Raw genomic sequence first — 14,755 nt, forward strand, 5'->3', positions numbered from 1 at the left:
GGATTCCCCAGCACTGGACAATTTTAAGATTTGGCTGGACAGGGTGCTGGGCCATCTTGTCTAGACCGTGCTTTTGCCAAGAAAGGTTGGACCAGATGATCCTTGAGGTCCCTTCCAACCTGGTATTCTATGATTCTGTGATTCTATGAATTAGCTCCTGACAATGCTCAAATGTAAAAAGGAAGCATGTAAGAAAAGCAAGGACAGTCAGGTGACCCAGGAGAGGAGGGCTATAAAGACACTGTCTGAGTATGTAGGGACAGGGTTAGGAAAGCCAAAGCCATCTAGAGTTGAATCTGGTGAGGGATGTGAAGGGCAACAAGAAAGCTTCTGCAGGTTCATCAGCATTAAAAGGAAAGTAGGGTAATGTAGGTCTGCTGCCAAATGGGGTTGGGGACTTGGTGACAAAGGACAGGGAAAAGGCTGAGGCACTCAATGCCTTTTTCACCTCAGTCTTTACTGGTAAATTTGTCTTCAGGAATCCCAGGCTCCTGAGACACATGGGAAAGCCTTGAGCAAGGAAGACCTCACCTGGAGGAGGATCAGGTTAGGAAACATTTAAATAAACTGGACATATATGAGTCCATGGAGCCTAATGGGATGCACTCACAAGTGCTGCAGGAGCTAGACAATATCATTGAGACCACTCTCAAATATCTTTGAAAGGTTATGGCAACTGGGGAATGTTCCTGAGGACTGGAAAAAAGCAAATGTCACTTCTATCTCCAAGAAGGGCTAGAAAGAGGATCTGGGAAACTACAGGCCTCACCTCAATCCCAGGGAAGATGATGGAACCTTGAAGCTATTTCCAAACATATTAAGGGCAAGAAGGTGACTGGGGCTAGGGACCAAAGATTTATGAAGGGGAAATCATGCCTAAGCAACCTGACGGCCTTCTACAAGATGATTGGCTTGGTGGACAAGGAGAGAGCTCAGGATATCGTTAAGACTTTCAATACTGTCTCCCATAACATCCTTACTGACACACTGATGAAATATGGACTAGATAAGTGGACAGTGAAGTGGAGTGAAAACTGGCTAAACTGCCAGACTCGTAGGGTTGTGATCAGTGGCATGAAGTCCAGCTGGAGGCCAATGGTGTACCCCAGGAATCAATACCGTGGCCAGTACTGTTTAACATCTTCATTAATGACCTGGACGATGGGACAGAGTGCACCCTCAGCAGTTTTGCAGTTGATGTAAAACTGGGAGGAGTGTTTGATACACTGTATGGTCATGCTGCAATTCAAAGGGACCTCAACAGGCTGCGGAAATGAGCCAACAGGAATCTCATGAAGTTCAACAGAGAAATGCAAAATCCTGTACCTGGGAAGGAATAACCCCATGTACCAGTACAGGCCAGGGATAGACTGGCTGGAAAGCAGCTCTGCAGAAGGGGACCTGGGGGTCCTGGTGGACAAGCTGAATGTAAGCCAGCAATATGCCCTTGCAGCAAACAAGGCCAACAGCATCCTGGGCCACATTAGGAAAAGTGTTGCCAGCAGGTCAAAAGAGGTGATCCTTCCCTTCTACCAGCACTGGTGAGGCCACACCTGGAATGCTGTGTCCAGTTCTGGGTTCTCCAGTACAAGAAAAACATGGACATACTGGAGTGATTCCATTGAAGGGCCATGGAGATGATTAATGGATTGGAGCATCTGTCATGGGCCACATTAGGAAAAGTGTTGCCAGCAGGTCAAAAGAGGTGATCCTTCCCTTCTACCAGCACTGGTGAGGCCACACCTGGAATGCTGTGTCCAGTTCTGGGTTCTCCAGTACAAGAAAAACATGGACATACTGGAGTGATTCCATTGAAGGGCCATGGAGATGATTAATGGATTGGAGCATCTGTCATATGATGAGAGGCTGAGAGAGCTTGGATTGTTCAGCCTGCAGAAAGCTCAGGGGGTATCTTGTCCATGTGTATAAACACCTCATGGGAAGGTGTAAAGAAGATGAAGCCAGATTCTTCCCAGTGGTATCCAGCGACAAGACAAGAAGAAATGTGTACAAAATGAAATACAGAAAATTCCACTTAAACATAAGAAAAAGCTTTTTTACTGTGAAGGCTGTTACTTTGGAACAGGACAGCAGAGAGATTGTGAAGACTTTATCCCTGGAGATACTCAACACCAAATTGGACATGGTCCTGAGCAACCTGCTCTAACTGACTCTGCTTTGAGCAGTGGGGGTGGACTAACTGATCTCTAGAGGTGCCATCCAACCTCTACTATACTATGACTTTGCGATTCTGTGCTCATGTGAGTCTTCAGTATGTAGTATAAACAACACAGGCAGAATCAGAGTTACTATAAGAACTGGGATTTATGTACTTGTGCTCTTTGTGTCACAAACACTAACATTTCACACCAGAGGAACGTTTTGGATAGAACATTTCTTCTTCAGAATGTATCACTGTAAAAGTAAATTTATTTGCAGGGCATGTAAATATCAAGAAAAAATCAGTTTTGTTAAGAGGGAACATGACACGTTGATGACTTAATTGGAATTGAATGTCTCACTTTCTATTCTCAAATGATTCATCTCTTATTTTTTAATTTGATATTATTTTATTGAACATTCTCAAGTGTTCAAAGCAAAGTGTTTTCTGTTCTACTTCACAGAGAAAAAAAATCGGTTAGTATTTTCCTCCAATGAAAAAGGAAAGGCAATCGTATCTATGAGCAGCAATGAAAGTATTTGCATGTGTTGGACATAATTCTCTTATCTAATCTGCACTGATTTAATTCTGTTGGATTTAAGACTTCATCCACAAATTTTTGCGAAGAGTGGAGAGATTTCCATTGACTTCAGTGGAGCTTTTGCCTGTGAAAGGACAGCAGGGTTGGCTCCAAGGGAAACAAGATAAGGTCATACTGAATATCAAATATTTACATTGATCAGTGAGAAGGAATTGGTATTATAGTACACTGACTAAACACATTTGCAGAGCAGTGGTTCCATGTCCAGCCACATAGCAATCATATCACCTAGCTACATCCAGAGAAGCAACCCAAAGCGGTTATTGCAGAGATCCAAAGGAGAGATTCCTCATTAACATTTACTAATAATCCACTCCTCTTCAAGCTACTTACAGGCCTCAGGAGACAAGCATATATTTAAAATAAAAAAGGTATACTATGAGCGGAAAAACAAGAAAGATTCAGAACTGGACAAATGCCAGATGCTTTGTTTAGCATTGTCTGTCCAACACTGATCTAGCCAAGGACTAATATTTAGGTAGTGGCCATCTGCCTTAAAAGGTACTAGAAGAAGCTGACATTTAGGAGAGTAAGTCAACAGAGCAAGTACTGGGGAGAATCCTTTCTAGTCAATTCTGTAATAAAAAGAAGCCTCCTAAGAGAATTTTAACATTTAAAGATCAGCTTGAAGGAATACTTTAGGCACAGCAGACTAATAAAAATACCATTTTATAAAATATTTACTGTGCTTTGCAAGTAGCAAAAATATCACATGAAATTGAAACTTATGAAGCTTTGCCTTAACCAATTCAAGGCAGGAAAGGGGATTATTTCCAAAAGCAAGCCTCACATGAAGCAAAAGAATGATTTGATTATTTCTAGCAAGAACAGAAAACATTAGTTGTGTAAAGGGTTAGATCACATTTAACTATGGATGTAAATCAGACTCCTGCCTTCTAAAAACTAGTCAGTGTGGGCACTTATGTTCATAAAGTCTAGCTGCACAGCAGTCAATCCACGCTTTCCTTAAAGTCTTTGAAAACCTAAATGCAGTATTGAACATTACACTACAGATCCATTTTTCTTACCCCTGGCATAATGATCTTCTCAATGTCTTTAAAGACATCCTCAAAGCTCTCAGGATCCTGGGGCGCGCAGTCTGGAATGAGGGGCCTTAGATATCCTGGTTCCACATCTGGGAAGACCTGTCTTTTATCTATCTTCTCCAGGTAATCTGCAATATAGTCCACCATCTCCTTCCCTCTCTTGCGGAACTCTGCAGCATCCATGGGTATCAGAGTTTAGGACTTATTATCAGAAAAACCCTAAAAAAAAAAAAAAAAGTCACTTTTTAAAGAAAATATTACTAGTTTTAAACCTGTTATTCAGAAGATTTATAGGAGGAATCATATGGCCTTTTTGAAAAGACTATATGCTCTTTTATTTCTGCATATTAGGCCAATGCCCATACAGTGTTGCATTGTGCTCCACTCCAGTATTAGCTGAACATTGTATAGAAGTAAATCACACTGTTAAATCTTTGATGCCTAGGTCATGACGTAAATTAGATTAATACAGATAGGCTGTATCTTTAGCACAGAAGAGCAGTAGAGGCACATGGATGAAGATTCAGAAATCACAGATTTAATCCCTACTGCTGCTGGTTGACACAAGGATGTGGCACTGTTATATGGCACATAATCAACTCCCTCCTGCCTTATAAAGAAGAGGTCTAAGGAAATAGCATGCTGTGTGTCTCTATTATAATCTATAATAACAAGCTATAATAACCACAGTTATCACAGTGATCCGCTGTGCTGCCCTGTCATTTTATCTACTTCTTGCCTCCCATCTTGCCTCAAGATTTAGCTTCTTTACTCTTCTACTGTAAATGCACATGCTGTGCTATTTACAAAACCTTATTTCTTACTGAGGTTTCAATTAGAATTCACTTAGAGTTGGTCTGTACTGTATTTTGCAGGAGGATGTGAGGAAGCTCTGCCTGGGGCCATCCCTATTTCCAAGACGTTGGGCTGGAGGTCTAGGTGTGCTCTGAGCTAGGCAGAGACTGTGTGAGCACACCCAAGGCGATGTATGGCTCAGCTGAGATGAGCTGGAGTTTGCCTGCAAAGTGCTGTGCAAACATAAAGTCATATTGCTAGGGTGCCTGCGCCTGCCATCCTGGCCCACCCAACTTTTTTACTGTATGTGGCTGTGCATTTTGAGTGCTCAGTGAATACAAGGTTGAGACCACAATACCTAAAAAACGTCCAAGAGTCTTTATACACTCAGATTGAGTGAGTGATACTGTGAGCTAGTGAGAAAATTGGCAAGTGAAACAAGGATACTCACTGCTGGTGTAAAGAATTACTATGCTTAGTTCACGTACCTTCAGATCTTCACTTTGTAAGGAAATAATTATATTAAGCACAATGTGAATACTATGTAATTTAGAGACAGTTTCTTAGATATCAGTTATTTGTGCTAAGGATTTATAACTGAGGACATAATTTTGAGAAAACAGAGACCCGTCTGGGCTTTACTATATTTGAATTAGTACTGTCACATTACAAAAGAAAGACATCATTGATAAACACCATCCTAGAGACATCTCTGCTGCTACAAATAGAGGATCTGGGATTTGTGTGGAGCAGCTGCTGCTGCTATTTAAGGAGGCAGGGTGCTGCTGTAGGTCATGAACCACTTGGGAAAGCAAGGATCTGCACAGTAGGGACTTCTAGCCCCCCAGAGAATAGCTGTTCTTGTTGCTGTTTTGTTAGAGTTATAATACTCTCTTTAACCATCATGTAAGTGTTTATTTGGCTCGCTCTATGCCTTTCCGAAAGGGGAATTAGGACCTTTCTCAGATCTTGCTACTCAGTTGCCGGAAACACATTACCAGTAGTCTTTACGGTCCTCAGAGGATTCTGGTGGGCAGCTTTGTGTGTCATCTCCCCTTTGAAAGACTTGTTTAAGCAAGCAGTTTTGTTTCTACTCCTTTACAATCAGGATGATTCCATGCCTTCAATACCCCCCAAATCTTATGTGCATTTTCACTTAACGCATCTTTGATCACAGTTCAAAATTTTAATAAACTTTCTAAATAATTCAGCATGAACTGCAGCAATCAATATGCATCTCTGTGGCAGCAATCTAATTAAACCCCAAAGCTCAGTTCTTTGGTTTAGATATTTTTGCCGGAAGAAATCTAAATATTGTACTGTTCCACTTCTTTTTCAAAGTATCTCTAACTTAACCCTTAACTTACGCTATTATTATTTCTTTTATGCTACTTCATTCATCAGTTCATTGCTATAGCATGCTCTAAAGAACTTGCACGTGGTAATCTGTTATTTTTTTCTTTGGTTTCAGAGATGAAAGCTGAGAAAATAAGAATTTAACCCATGACTGCCAAATTAGTGGGCATTGCCCAAGACTGAACTGACTCAGAACTTGAGGATTTGGTGCTTCTAGCACTCCTGTTGCTCACCACTGAGTTACAGTTATTCCTACAGACTTTTACACATGGATCAGTTCAGCTGAACATCTAATTCAGTATCTGTGGGCCCAATGAACTGTCAGTACAATGTCAGAACAGGTAAGAGTATCACTATACTACCCTCTAGCCTTACTTTGTATCAATCAAATATAGAGCATCATTTAACATAGAAGCTTCTGTGGATCGCCTGGTCTTTTCCCAAAATATAAATCAAATGGCATAAATTAAATAGCGTCGTGTGTAAGCTCAAAACAGCTCACAAACACACAGACAAAAATAAATTTACTTTATCATATTACCACAACATAGATACTATGTTTTATAGCTTGTGACCATTTTTCTACCACCTAGATTTTTTTGGATCTGAAATGACTTTCTATTCCAAGTAATATTTGCATCATCCTGTTCCTATATAGTATGCTGATATAATTTATTGTCATTTTTGTTATAAGCAGTTTGGACAAAGTTCTTTTTGGACATCAAGATAAGCAAATGAAATTTAGATCTAAACATCAGATGCACATTCTGTGGTTTCAGCCTATGACCATGGAACTGAAATTTGTCAGCTCAGTTTGACAAAATACACATTTTAGATAATCACTGAGATCTTATTTGTTATTTCCTAACTATAGTTCTTCCCAAGAACTGGAGGTCCACTGGTTCATCCTAACATTGTTTTGGCTGCACTACTTCTGTCATAAATCACTGTTGTAATAGCATTCTCAAAATTCAGGATAAAGAATTAAATTACAGGAAAAACCCACTGTTTTGCATGGGAGAGGTAATTGAACCAGGAAGCTTAAGCATAAAGAATGGGCGGATGAACCACCCATCCCAAATCTGCCATAGTTGCTGCAGTGTTATAAATTGATATAAACTAGTATCTAGTTAACCTCTAATGAACTTTCAATTCAGTTTGATCCAGTGAAATACATCAATCTATCTGCTTCAATCTGAAGCAAAGTATTTAATTCTTCTTTCCCCCAAAAGACAATACTGAGAAATTAAAATCTATCTAAATATCTATTTTTATGTATCCATGCATCTTCTTTCCTAAAAGTCCTTGCCTGAAAATTCCTTACCTACTGTAACACACATATCTCACCAGGAACTGTGAAGGCATACTCCTTGCAGGAACACAGTGGTCATGTAAACTTTCCTTTTCACCTCCTATTTTATATCTGTTCTTCTGTGAGTGACAAGACCCACTTACACTCTCATCCCTATTTTTATTCTCTTCCTCAACTGCTCATTATAGATTTCACTTCATCTGCTTGAAAGTATTACTTGCTATGGAAGCCACATCCAGTAGACTGAATATCTGTCAATTGTAATGCTTACCAGTTAGCACTATAAAAATGCAAATTACTTCACCTCTCTACCAGTACAGAATATTTCTCTCTTCTACATCTCATATGCATATACAACATGTGTACAATGCAACAACACAATGCATAGAGAGAGACCTTCCCTCTATGCTGGTATGTTTTAAAAATATAGAAAGTGATTTTCTAAGAAGCAAAATATCTCAGACAACTCAGCCCTTAGGGTCTAAAATGAAAACACCGTTTGAGAGCATCCATATTTTCTGAAGGGCTGAGTGTTACAATCTGTGTGTACTCGAAATATCCACTTAAGTCGAAGGGACTTCAACTGCAAAATAATGCAGGCCAAGTTTCTGAAACTAAATGGAAATTTTGGAGAAACTGAGCCTCTCTCTAAGGTATTTAATAGTGGTCTATTTTCCTGAAGGCCCGTAAAGAGTGATAAAGGCTCCATGCTTTCAGGGATCCCGCACCTCCCAGGATGAATTTCAGCATATTCAACATCTGCCAGCTGAACCCCAAGTGAGGAGAGCACAGCTTCTCGGGAGGCGCCCTGCCTGATTATCAACCTCTGCCACTTGTAAGCACAGTCTGTATTCAAATTCATCAACAGCCTCACTCTGATTGATAAAATAGAATTTTACCAAACATATTATGTCTGAGTACTTTTGTTCCCAGCAAAAATCGACGGATATTGTCACCACTGCATACTTCTTCAGATCAAGTCCTATTTTACTGGAGAGGATTGAGTTTTGCTCTTAACTTCAGGTAAAAACAAGTACAATCATGTTAAACTTTAAATGATATCAATGTATCCTTTTTTATTATTCATATATAAACTCTTTGCTCTTTAATTTTGCTGGAATTTGTCACAGGACAAGGACACTACACGATCTAAAGTTGACATATCCTTTGCTGCTTTGTTTAAACTCCTCCTTCTGCCTCAGTGCACTGAAATTAGAACATGGCAACATTTTATTTTAGTGAAGTTACTGAAAACTGTTAGTCTTTAGATTGTATATTCAGTACAATGTTCATCTGCAAACCATTTTCTACTTTATTTAAAACTGAACCATACAAATGAGCAGTTTACGCACAATTAAGTATTAAATGCATTTGTAGGTATAATTTTATGTAGATAACATTCAGCTTATTCATTATTTCTGCTAAAAAGTATTGTCTACAATTTTAGAATCTGTTTTTTGCATTAACTAAATATAAATGTAAAAGACATCTAAATACTACTAGGAAGAAAAAGAGGAAAAAGAGGAAAAAGGGGGGAAAGAGGAAAAAGGGGGAAAAGAGGAAAAAGAGAACAAATGAGGAGAGAGGTATATTCAACATATAATTTTATGAGTGCCTGTTCTCCAGTTCATCAAAGTAAAACAAAACACAGCTAACATAATAAAATCTTTTAGCAGCTCCTATTATTAAATACAGAAAGGAAGAATGCATAGACGCATTAATAGCACCTTAAACTGATAGCTGCATTGGCTCAAAAAAAGTAATAACTGTATATCTTTCCAATAAATGAGACAAGTGCACTTTCTATTCTGCCAACTGATTGTTGCAGAATATAATGTCATTTAAAGGCTTGTGGTACTACAGTGACACCACTGAAGCCATGAGGACTTTCTGCTACTGAACCCAACAAGCTGAAGGGTTTTGCAGCTGTTGCTACTGTTAAGCTAAACTTCTACTATTGGCAATAGGAGTACTGCCTGAATAAGGACTGTAGGACGAATTTTATTTCAGCATGAGTAAAAAGGAACTGGATCTGCTCTGTACTTCTACCTTTGCACAAGCCAAGAATTAGGTATATATGTTACAGGCCCTATATTTCATTTAAAAATTTCATTTTCCAGTTGGAAGTTGCTGTTTTTATTCATTGCTGTCACTGGCACAGTCTGCAACTTAGTAATTTTCCCTTCTGAGGTCTTACTATAGTGATGGGAAAGGGATATTTCTGAGGAAAACCTCACCCTAAAAGTCATGCATTGAATTTATCTTGAAAATTTTATTATTCAAAATATATAGCAGAGAATTTCTCAAGGTCTGCTTGGTTGTTCAGAACTGTTGCACTCGGAAAGACAAGATACAAACTTCTGGATGCATGGGGTTCTGCATAAATGTACATAAACAGTTATAGCTGACATACATCATATGTAAAAACAAACAAACACAATATGAGAGGTGCCCCCTACATTGTGCAAACTTAGGTTAAAAAGAAATGCTTTTTGAGCATCCCGGATTATCCCTAAAATAACACGGGCTGGCTGTTTATTAGCCGAGCTCCCACTCTAAGTAACCAAGTGTTGCATTAATCCAAATGTACGTACTTGAATTCAATAATCACAAAGCTTTAAGGACAAAGAATGTTACTCACAGCGAGTTGGTAAGGTTTTTCCTTCTCCTCTGTCTTTCTCACTGTCTTTCTTTGCTCCTCTGTGACAGCTATAAAGCGCAGAGGATGCAGTTGCCAGCATATATAGGCAGAGTATCCACATCCCCTCAGCCTATCACAGCCAAGTGCTTTGCATTGAACATGCAGCAGCAGCATCTCCCCCTCCTCCCACACCTCCTCCAAAATACACTTAGCAAAAAAAGCTACCCGAAAGGCAGACTGATCTGACTGAGAAACGGCCATTGCCTAGGCTAACTGTGAAGTGAGGTGGTGTGTGTTTCCTGCCATGAACTCCATTAACAAGTCTGACAGCGAGTGTCTGATCACATGCTCCCAGTCTGCGCTACGCACTCCGGGACATTTCTGCTGTGGCTGTTGCTGTAAAAGCAAGTGCTTTGAACCACTTCTGTGAAACATCATTTTCACGAAAGAAATACAGATACGGTTGAAAAACCACTCAAGTGACTGCCAGCTCTGAACAGGTATACATGTGGGATTAACATCCTCGGATACGCTGCATTGAACTTTTTCCAGTTTCTCTCTTTCATCATACGTATACTTAAAAGCAATAATGAATGTTCAAGATTTCTTTCCCTATTCTAAAAGAAAAGTTTTATGGGGAGTTCTCTTTCTTAGATGAATCCAGGTAACCACCTGTCATTTTTATTTGGTTCCAGTTTGTTTTAAAAAATACTATCAGCATTTCATAGTCCTAAAGAGCTTATAGCCAGGTGGTGTGGCAGGAGATCTGGGACAGCCACTGCTCCCAGACCGGTCTCTAGTGCACTGCAATATTACAGCCAGCCTTTCTGTGAAGGAGGAAGAAGTTCTGGCTGTCATGTATCTTAAAACTGTCATGGCTGTGTTTGCTGTTGTAATGATATAAGGCCAACTATAACTCTGCTATAATTCTGACAGAGCCTATTCAAACTAAAACCAGGACCTAAAATCCACAGATAGGCTTGCAGGTTTCATTGCGCTTGTTGTGCTAGATGTTACCCTGTGATCTGACTTGCATTTGCAGTTCTTGGGTTGTGTCTGCTGTAATGATCAGTCTATAATCTTGAAAGCATCAAGAAATCCCAGAGTCAGTTGCAGCTGGCTCTCAGTTGTTTTCCACCGCAAAGCAACTCCTGAGTGCACAGGGTTACAGCCTGGACAAATGGAGCCCATAAGAAAAGAAGTGTTTTGGAGATTTTTCCTATTTTTTCTTTCCCCCTGAATTCAGCTGAAAAGGCTGAAAATTCAAAATATGTCATAAGGGTATAAGGGCTGCAGAAACTGAAGATGTCTCTAGTAAACATAAAGATAACTCAAATCTAACTTCAATGTTTCATCCAAATGGCTTGCAAAAGGTAAATAACTTTCAAAGAAAATTAAAAATTGAAACTGAAATTAAGATTGGAGTATTAAAATGCTGGTTTAATCGACCAGAGTGTTGAAATACCACCTCAAAGTCATCTGATGTGTTTTTACCTTTCTGCTGTACCTGTAGCTTGCCATAAAAGTTGCTGTGACCAGCCAATAATTGCATTTTCTATTAAAATCATATTTATTTTATTTCTCAGGAAGAAAAAGGAAATAAAGGGTGAGAGGTACAGCGGGCAAGATGGAAAAAAGGAATTAAATGCCTTTCTAAAAAGCATATCCCGTGTCTTTCTATAATTCTAATAATTCTTGTGGCTCGTACTACTTTTCATAATCCTCCTCATCAACTGTTGGCAACACACAAATCTTTGCCTAACAGAATCTTTCTCGGTGGACAAACGCAAGACCATTAAGTTTTCCCTAACAGGTGCTGGCTAAGTCAGACCTGCTGTGGCCCTGCAGATTTGTTCCAGATCTGTCAGTGTGCTGGCTCTTTCACAGAGAAGAACTTCTCTTACTGCTGAAACACGATGAATAGAGATCTCCCCTTTACTGCCAAACTGTTCCAAAATTCAAGATACCAGTGTGTGAGAAATAACAGATGATCCTAAAAGGTTTAAAGGCCAGGGCTTGTTGGTAAGCAACCAACAGATCGTATTATTCACAGCTAACACGAGACAGGCTTCAACGTGTTTTTGCACAGGGAGGTATGTCACCCTGACGATGATCTATAACGAGGCTGTGCCCATGCAGCAATGGTACCAATTTATTACCATTGCTGAACTCTTTGGTATGCAAACAAGGTGGGAGAGATAACGTGTTTGAACAGGAGGCTCCAGCGCAGCACCAGAAAGATGCAGACAATGTGTTACCAGTCACTTTGCAGTCCCATTGCCAGGCCCTGTGCACAGAGGTGGATCAAAGCAGAAGGAGTTAAACAGTTCGTACCCACTTTCCAATAGTTTTCACCTCTTCCATCATTATACAATGCAGATTAGAAGTTAAAAGGCAGTCTTGCTAAGCCTTCAGTCCAGTTATGATTAGATGGCTTTACTCCCAACTTCATTCTTCCCTCACCTGAATAGCATGACACTCATCTCATGCTAGCCTCCCAGAGTGGCTATAGTTACTAAATTTGGTTGAGTTGTGTTTGTGCTGTAGATCACTGAGCCCAACATTATTTGAACAAACCTGTTCTGAGCTATAATGTGAAGGGCTTTAAATTGACTCAGATATCATCAATATCTTAGATATTGAGAAAATAATGTGAAACAATTAATTAGGAATCATACTAGCACAATGTTTGTGCCTGTTTTCAACATTCGGTGTCAAAGGAACAGTCACTGTTGCCTAAGCATATGAAAAACCACTGGTTTGTTGCTTAGCATTTGGTTTACTCCTTATCTGTAGTTTGAGGATGCTATTTGGAGGCTGCAGGTCTTTTTTCCTGCTTCCCTCGCTGTTGCTCCTTCAGAAAAAAAAACAGCAGTAGAACCCTGTCTTTGTCTGTCTTTTTTTTCCCCCCAATATATTCTTCCATGAATGTAATAATACCAGTAATGGAAAATAAAATTATCTACAAAAAGGAAAAGGAAAGGAAAAAAATGCTAAGAATCATTCAGATGTACTGGAATGAAAAGTCCTTATATGTTCCATAAATAAGGTCCAAATCTGCATGAGCCATAATGATGAGACAAGACAGAAGAGAATATTTTAGCAGAAATGTGCAGCTAACAATTTTCTGGATAAAACAGGGGGTGCATTTCCTTTGGAAGAGAGTAAGAATTAAATAAAACCTTCAGACACAAATAGATGGATTACTTGCATCGTACGAGGATAAAAACTAAGTCTCCTACAGAACATAAGTAGACTTTGCAAGAGATGAGCCAGGAGATGAATCTCAGACCGAGCTGACAAACTGGGAAAGTATCTATCTTATCTTTCATGAATATTTTATGTGGGACTTGTTTTCCCTGTTCAGTTCCATATTGCTGTCTGTGTGAACATGTGAAGGTAAACCAAAGAAGGATAAAAAGGAACTGCTAACAAAGTGAACATGGACACAGACTCAAACACACAGCTTCGGAGGAGTTAATGTACCACTTGCTGGTTGGAGGCAGCCTAAGCACTTTACTCTTATGGAAGCAAGCCTACAGAAAAGAGAGAGGTTGTGATGAACTGAGAAAGTGTCAACAGAAAAACTGACAGGCTGTGAAGAGTCACAGAGACAGTGAGAGCAGGTTGCAATCACAGTAGGCAGGCTCTTCCAATACAGAGATAGGAATAGCTTCTGCTGTGAGCTGGGAAGATGTGCTTACCTAGGGGTGTAGGCACTGCTGGGGCACACATCCAGCCATATATTGCTCACAGAAAGAATTTTCTTAAGCATTGACCACTGTGAGCCTCACAGAAGCTGTGGCTCAGAGATGAAATGCTATCAGGGCTTAAATGTGCTATTAAGACCTTATGTCAGAAAAGCAAATTATAGCAGTTAGTTTATGAACGGAATAGTCCACTGTGCGGGTGAAAAGACAGACCCAGGTGAGGCATGAGGAATGAGTTGGCTTGAGATACGGAAGGACCATAATGCAGTGCTTGTTCTTATGTGATTTGTTTTGATCACTGTTTACAAAGATATCAAAGATCGCATAACACTTGGTCCAGAAGACATTTTGTCACTGGCTGTGATTAATGCATTGTCACAAGGACCATGCACTGCTTGCAATAAGCTTGGAAGAGCATCTGCACCAGTGTGAGCCTCGAGCCATTCTTCATGGGATGAGAACAACTTTAGAGTCTCCTCATAAAGAGCATGGTGGTGCTCAATTGTCTGAGATTACAGCAAGTGCTATGGCAAGGGATCATACTGTTTCTTGCCCTTCCTCCCTGACAGCTTTGCTGCAAAGGTGTCTTCGACTCCCCTTCAGTCCTGTGCTAGCATGAGCACCTTTCTAGAAAAGAACAATGCCAATTTTCTGGAGAATTTATGCTTAATATAACATAAAAGTTACCAAGCACATGGACTTTCTCCAAGAAAGAGAAATTACTTCACACATATCACAGACCCAGGCCTCTGGAGAACTGAGTGGGAACTGAATCTTCCACATCACAGGTCTCACTGGTCACGGACACACGTTCACAGCTGAAGCGATGAGTAAGGTAATGTTTGCTACCTTCTGCTGTGGGTTATTGTCTCCGTCTCAGAGGTGGCAGTGATATAGGTACACGCCTCAACTGCTTGAGTGCAATGTATGATTTTTGCTTAGGAAGATGCATTTACACTAAGATGAGAGGCTTTCCATTGGAGCCATGTGACCCGTATGCCCTGCTCCTGACTCCTGGTAATATGGTTAGCATAACCAACACCATTTCCTAAGACAAACAGCCATAATATGTAAGCGTGCTGATCACATATCACCTCCATCTCTCTTCCCTTTTTCAACACTGTGGTTGTCAC

The 14,755-nt window shown here is 40.0% G+C and overlaps 1 protein-coding gene across 1 annotated transcript in view; it reads right to left on the bottom strand.

Moving 5' to 3' along the window:
• The window catches only part of DDC (dopa decarboxylase), a 54,831-nt gene extending 50,840 nt beyond the window's left edge, over positions 1–3,991 (bottom strand). Inside the window, exon 1 of the mRNA XM_009282900.1 lies at positions 3,791–3,991. Coding sequence (XP_009281175.1) covers positions 3,791–3,991 — 201 coding nt within the window. The remainder of the gene's footprint in view (positions 1–3,790) is intronic.
• Positions 3,992–14,755: the final 10,764 nt, after the last annotated feature.

Source organism: Aptenodytes forsteri, unplaced genomic scaffold (genome assembly GCF_000699145.1).
Source record: "Aptenodytes forsteri isolate BGI_AS27 unplaced genomic scaffold, ASM69914v1 Scaffold150, whole genome shotgun sequence".
Lineage (NCBI taxonomy): Eukaryota > Metazoa > Chordata > Aves > Sphenisciformes > Spheniscidae > Aptenodytes > Aptenodytes forsteri.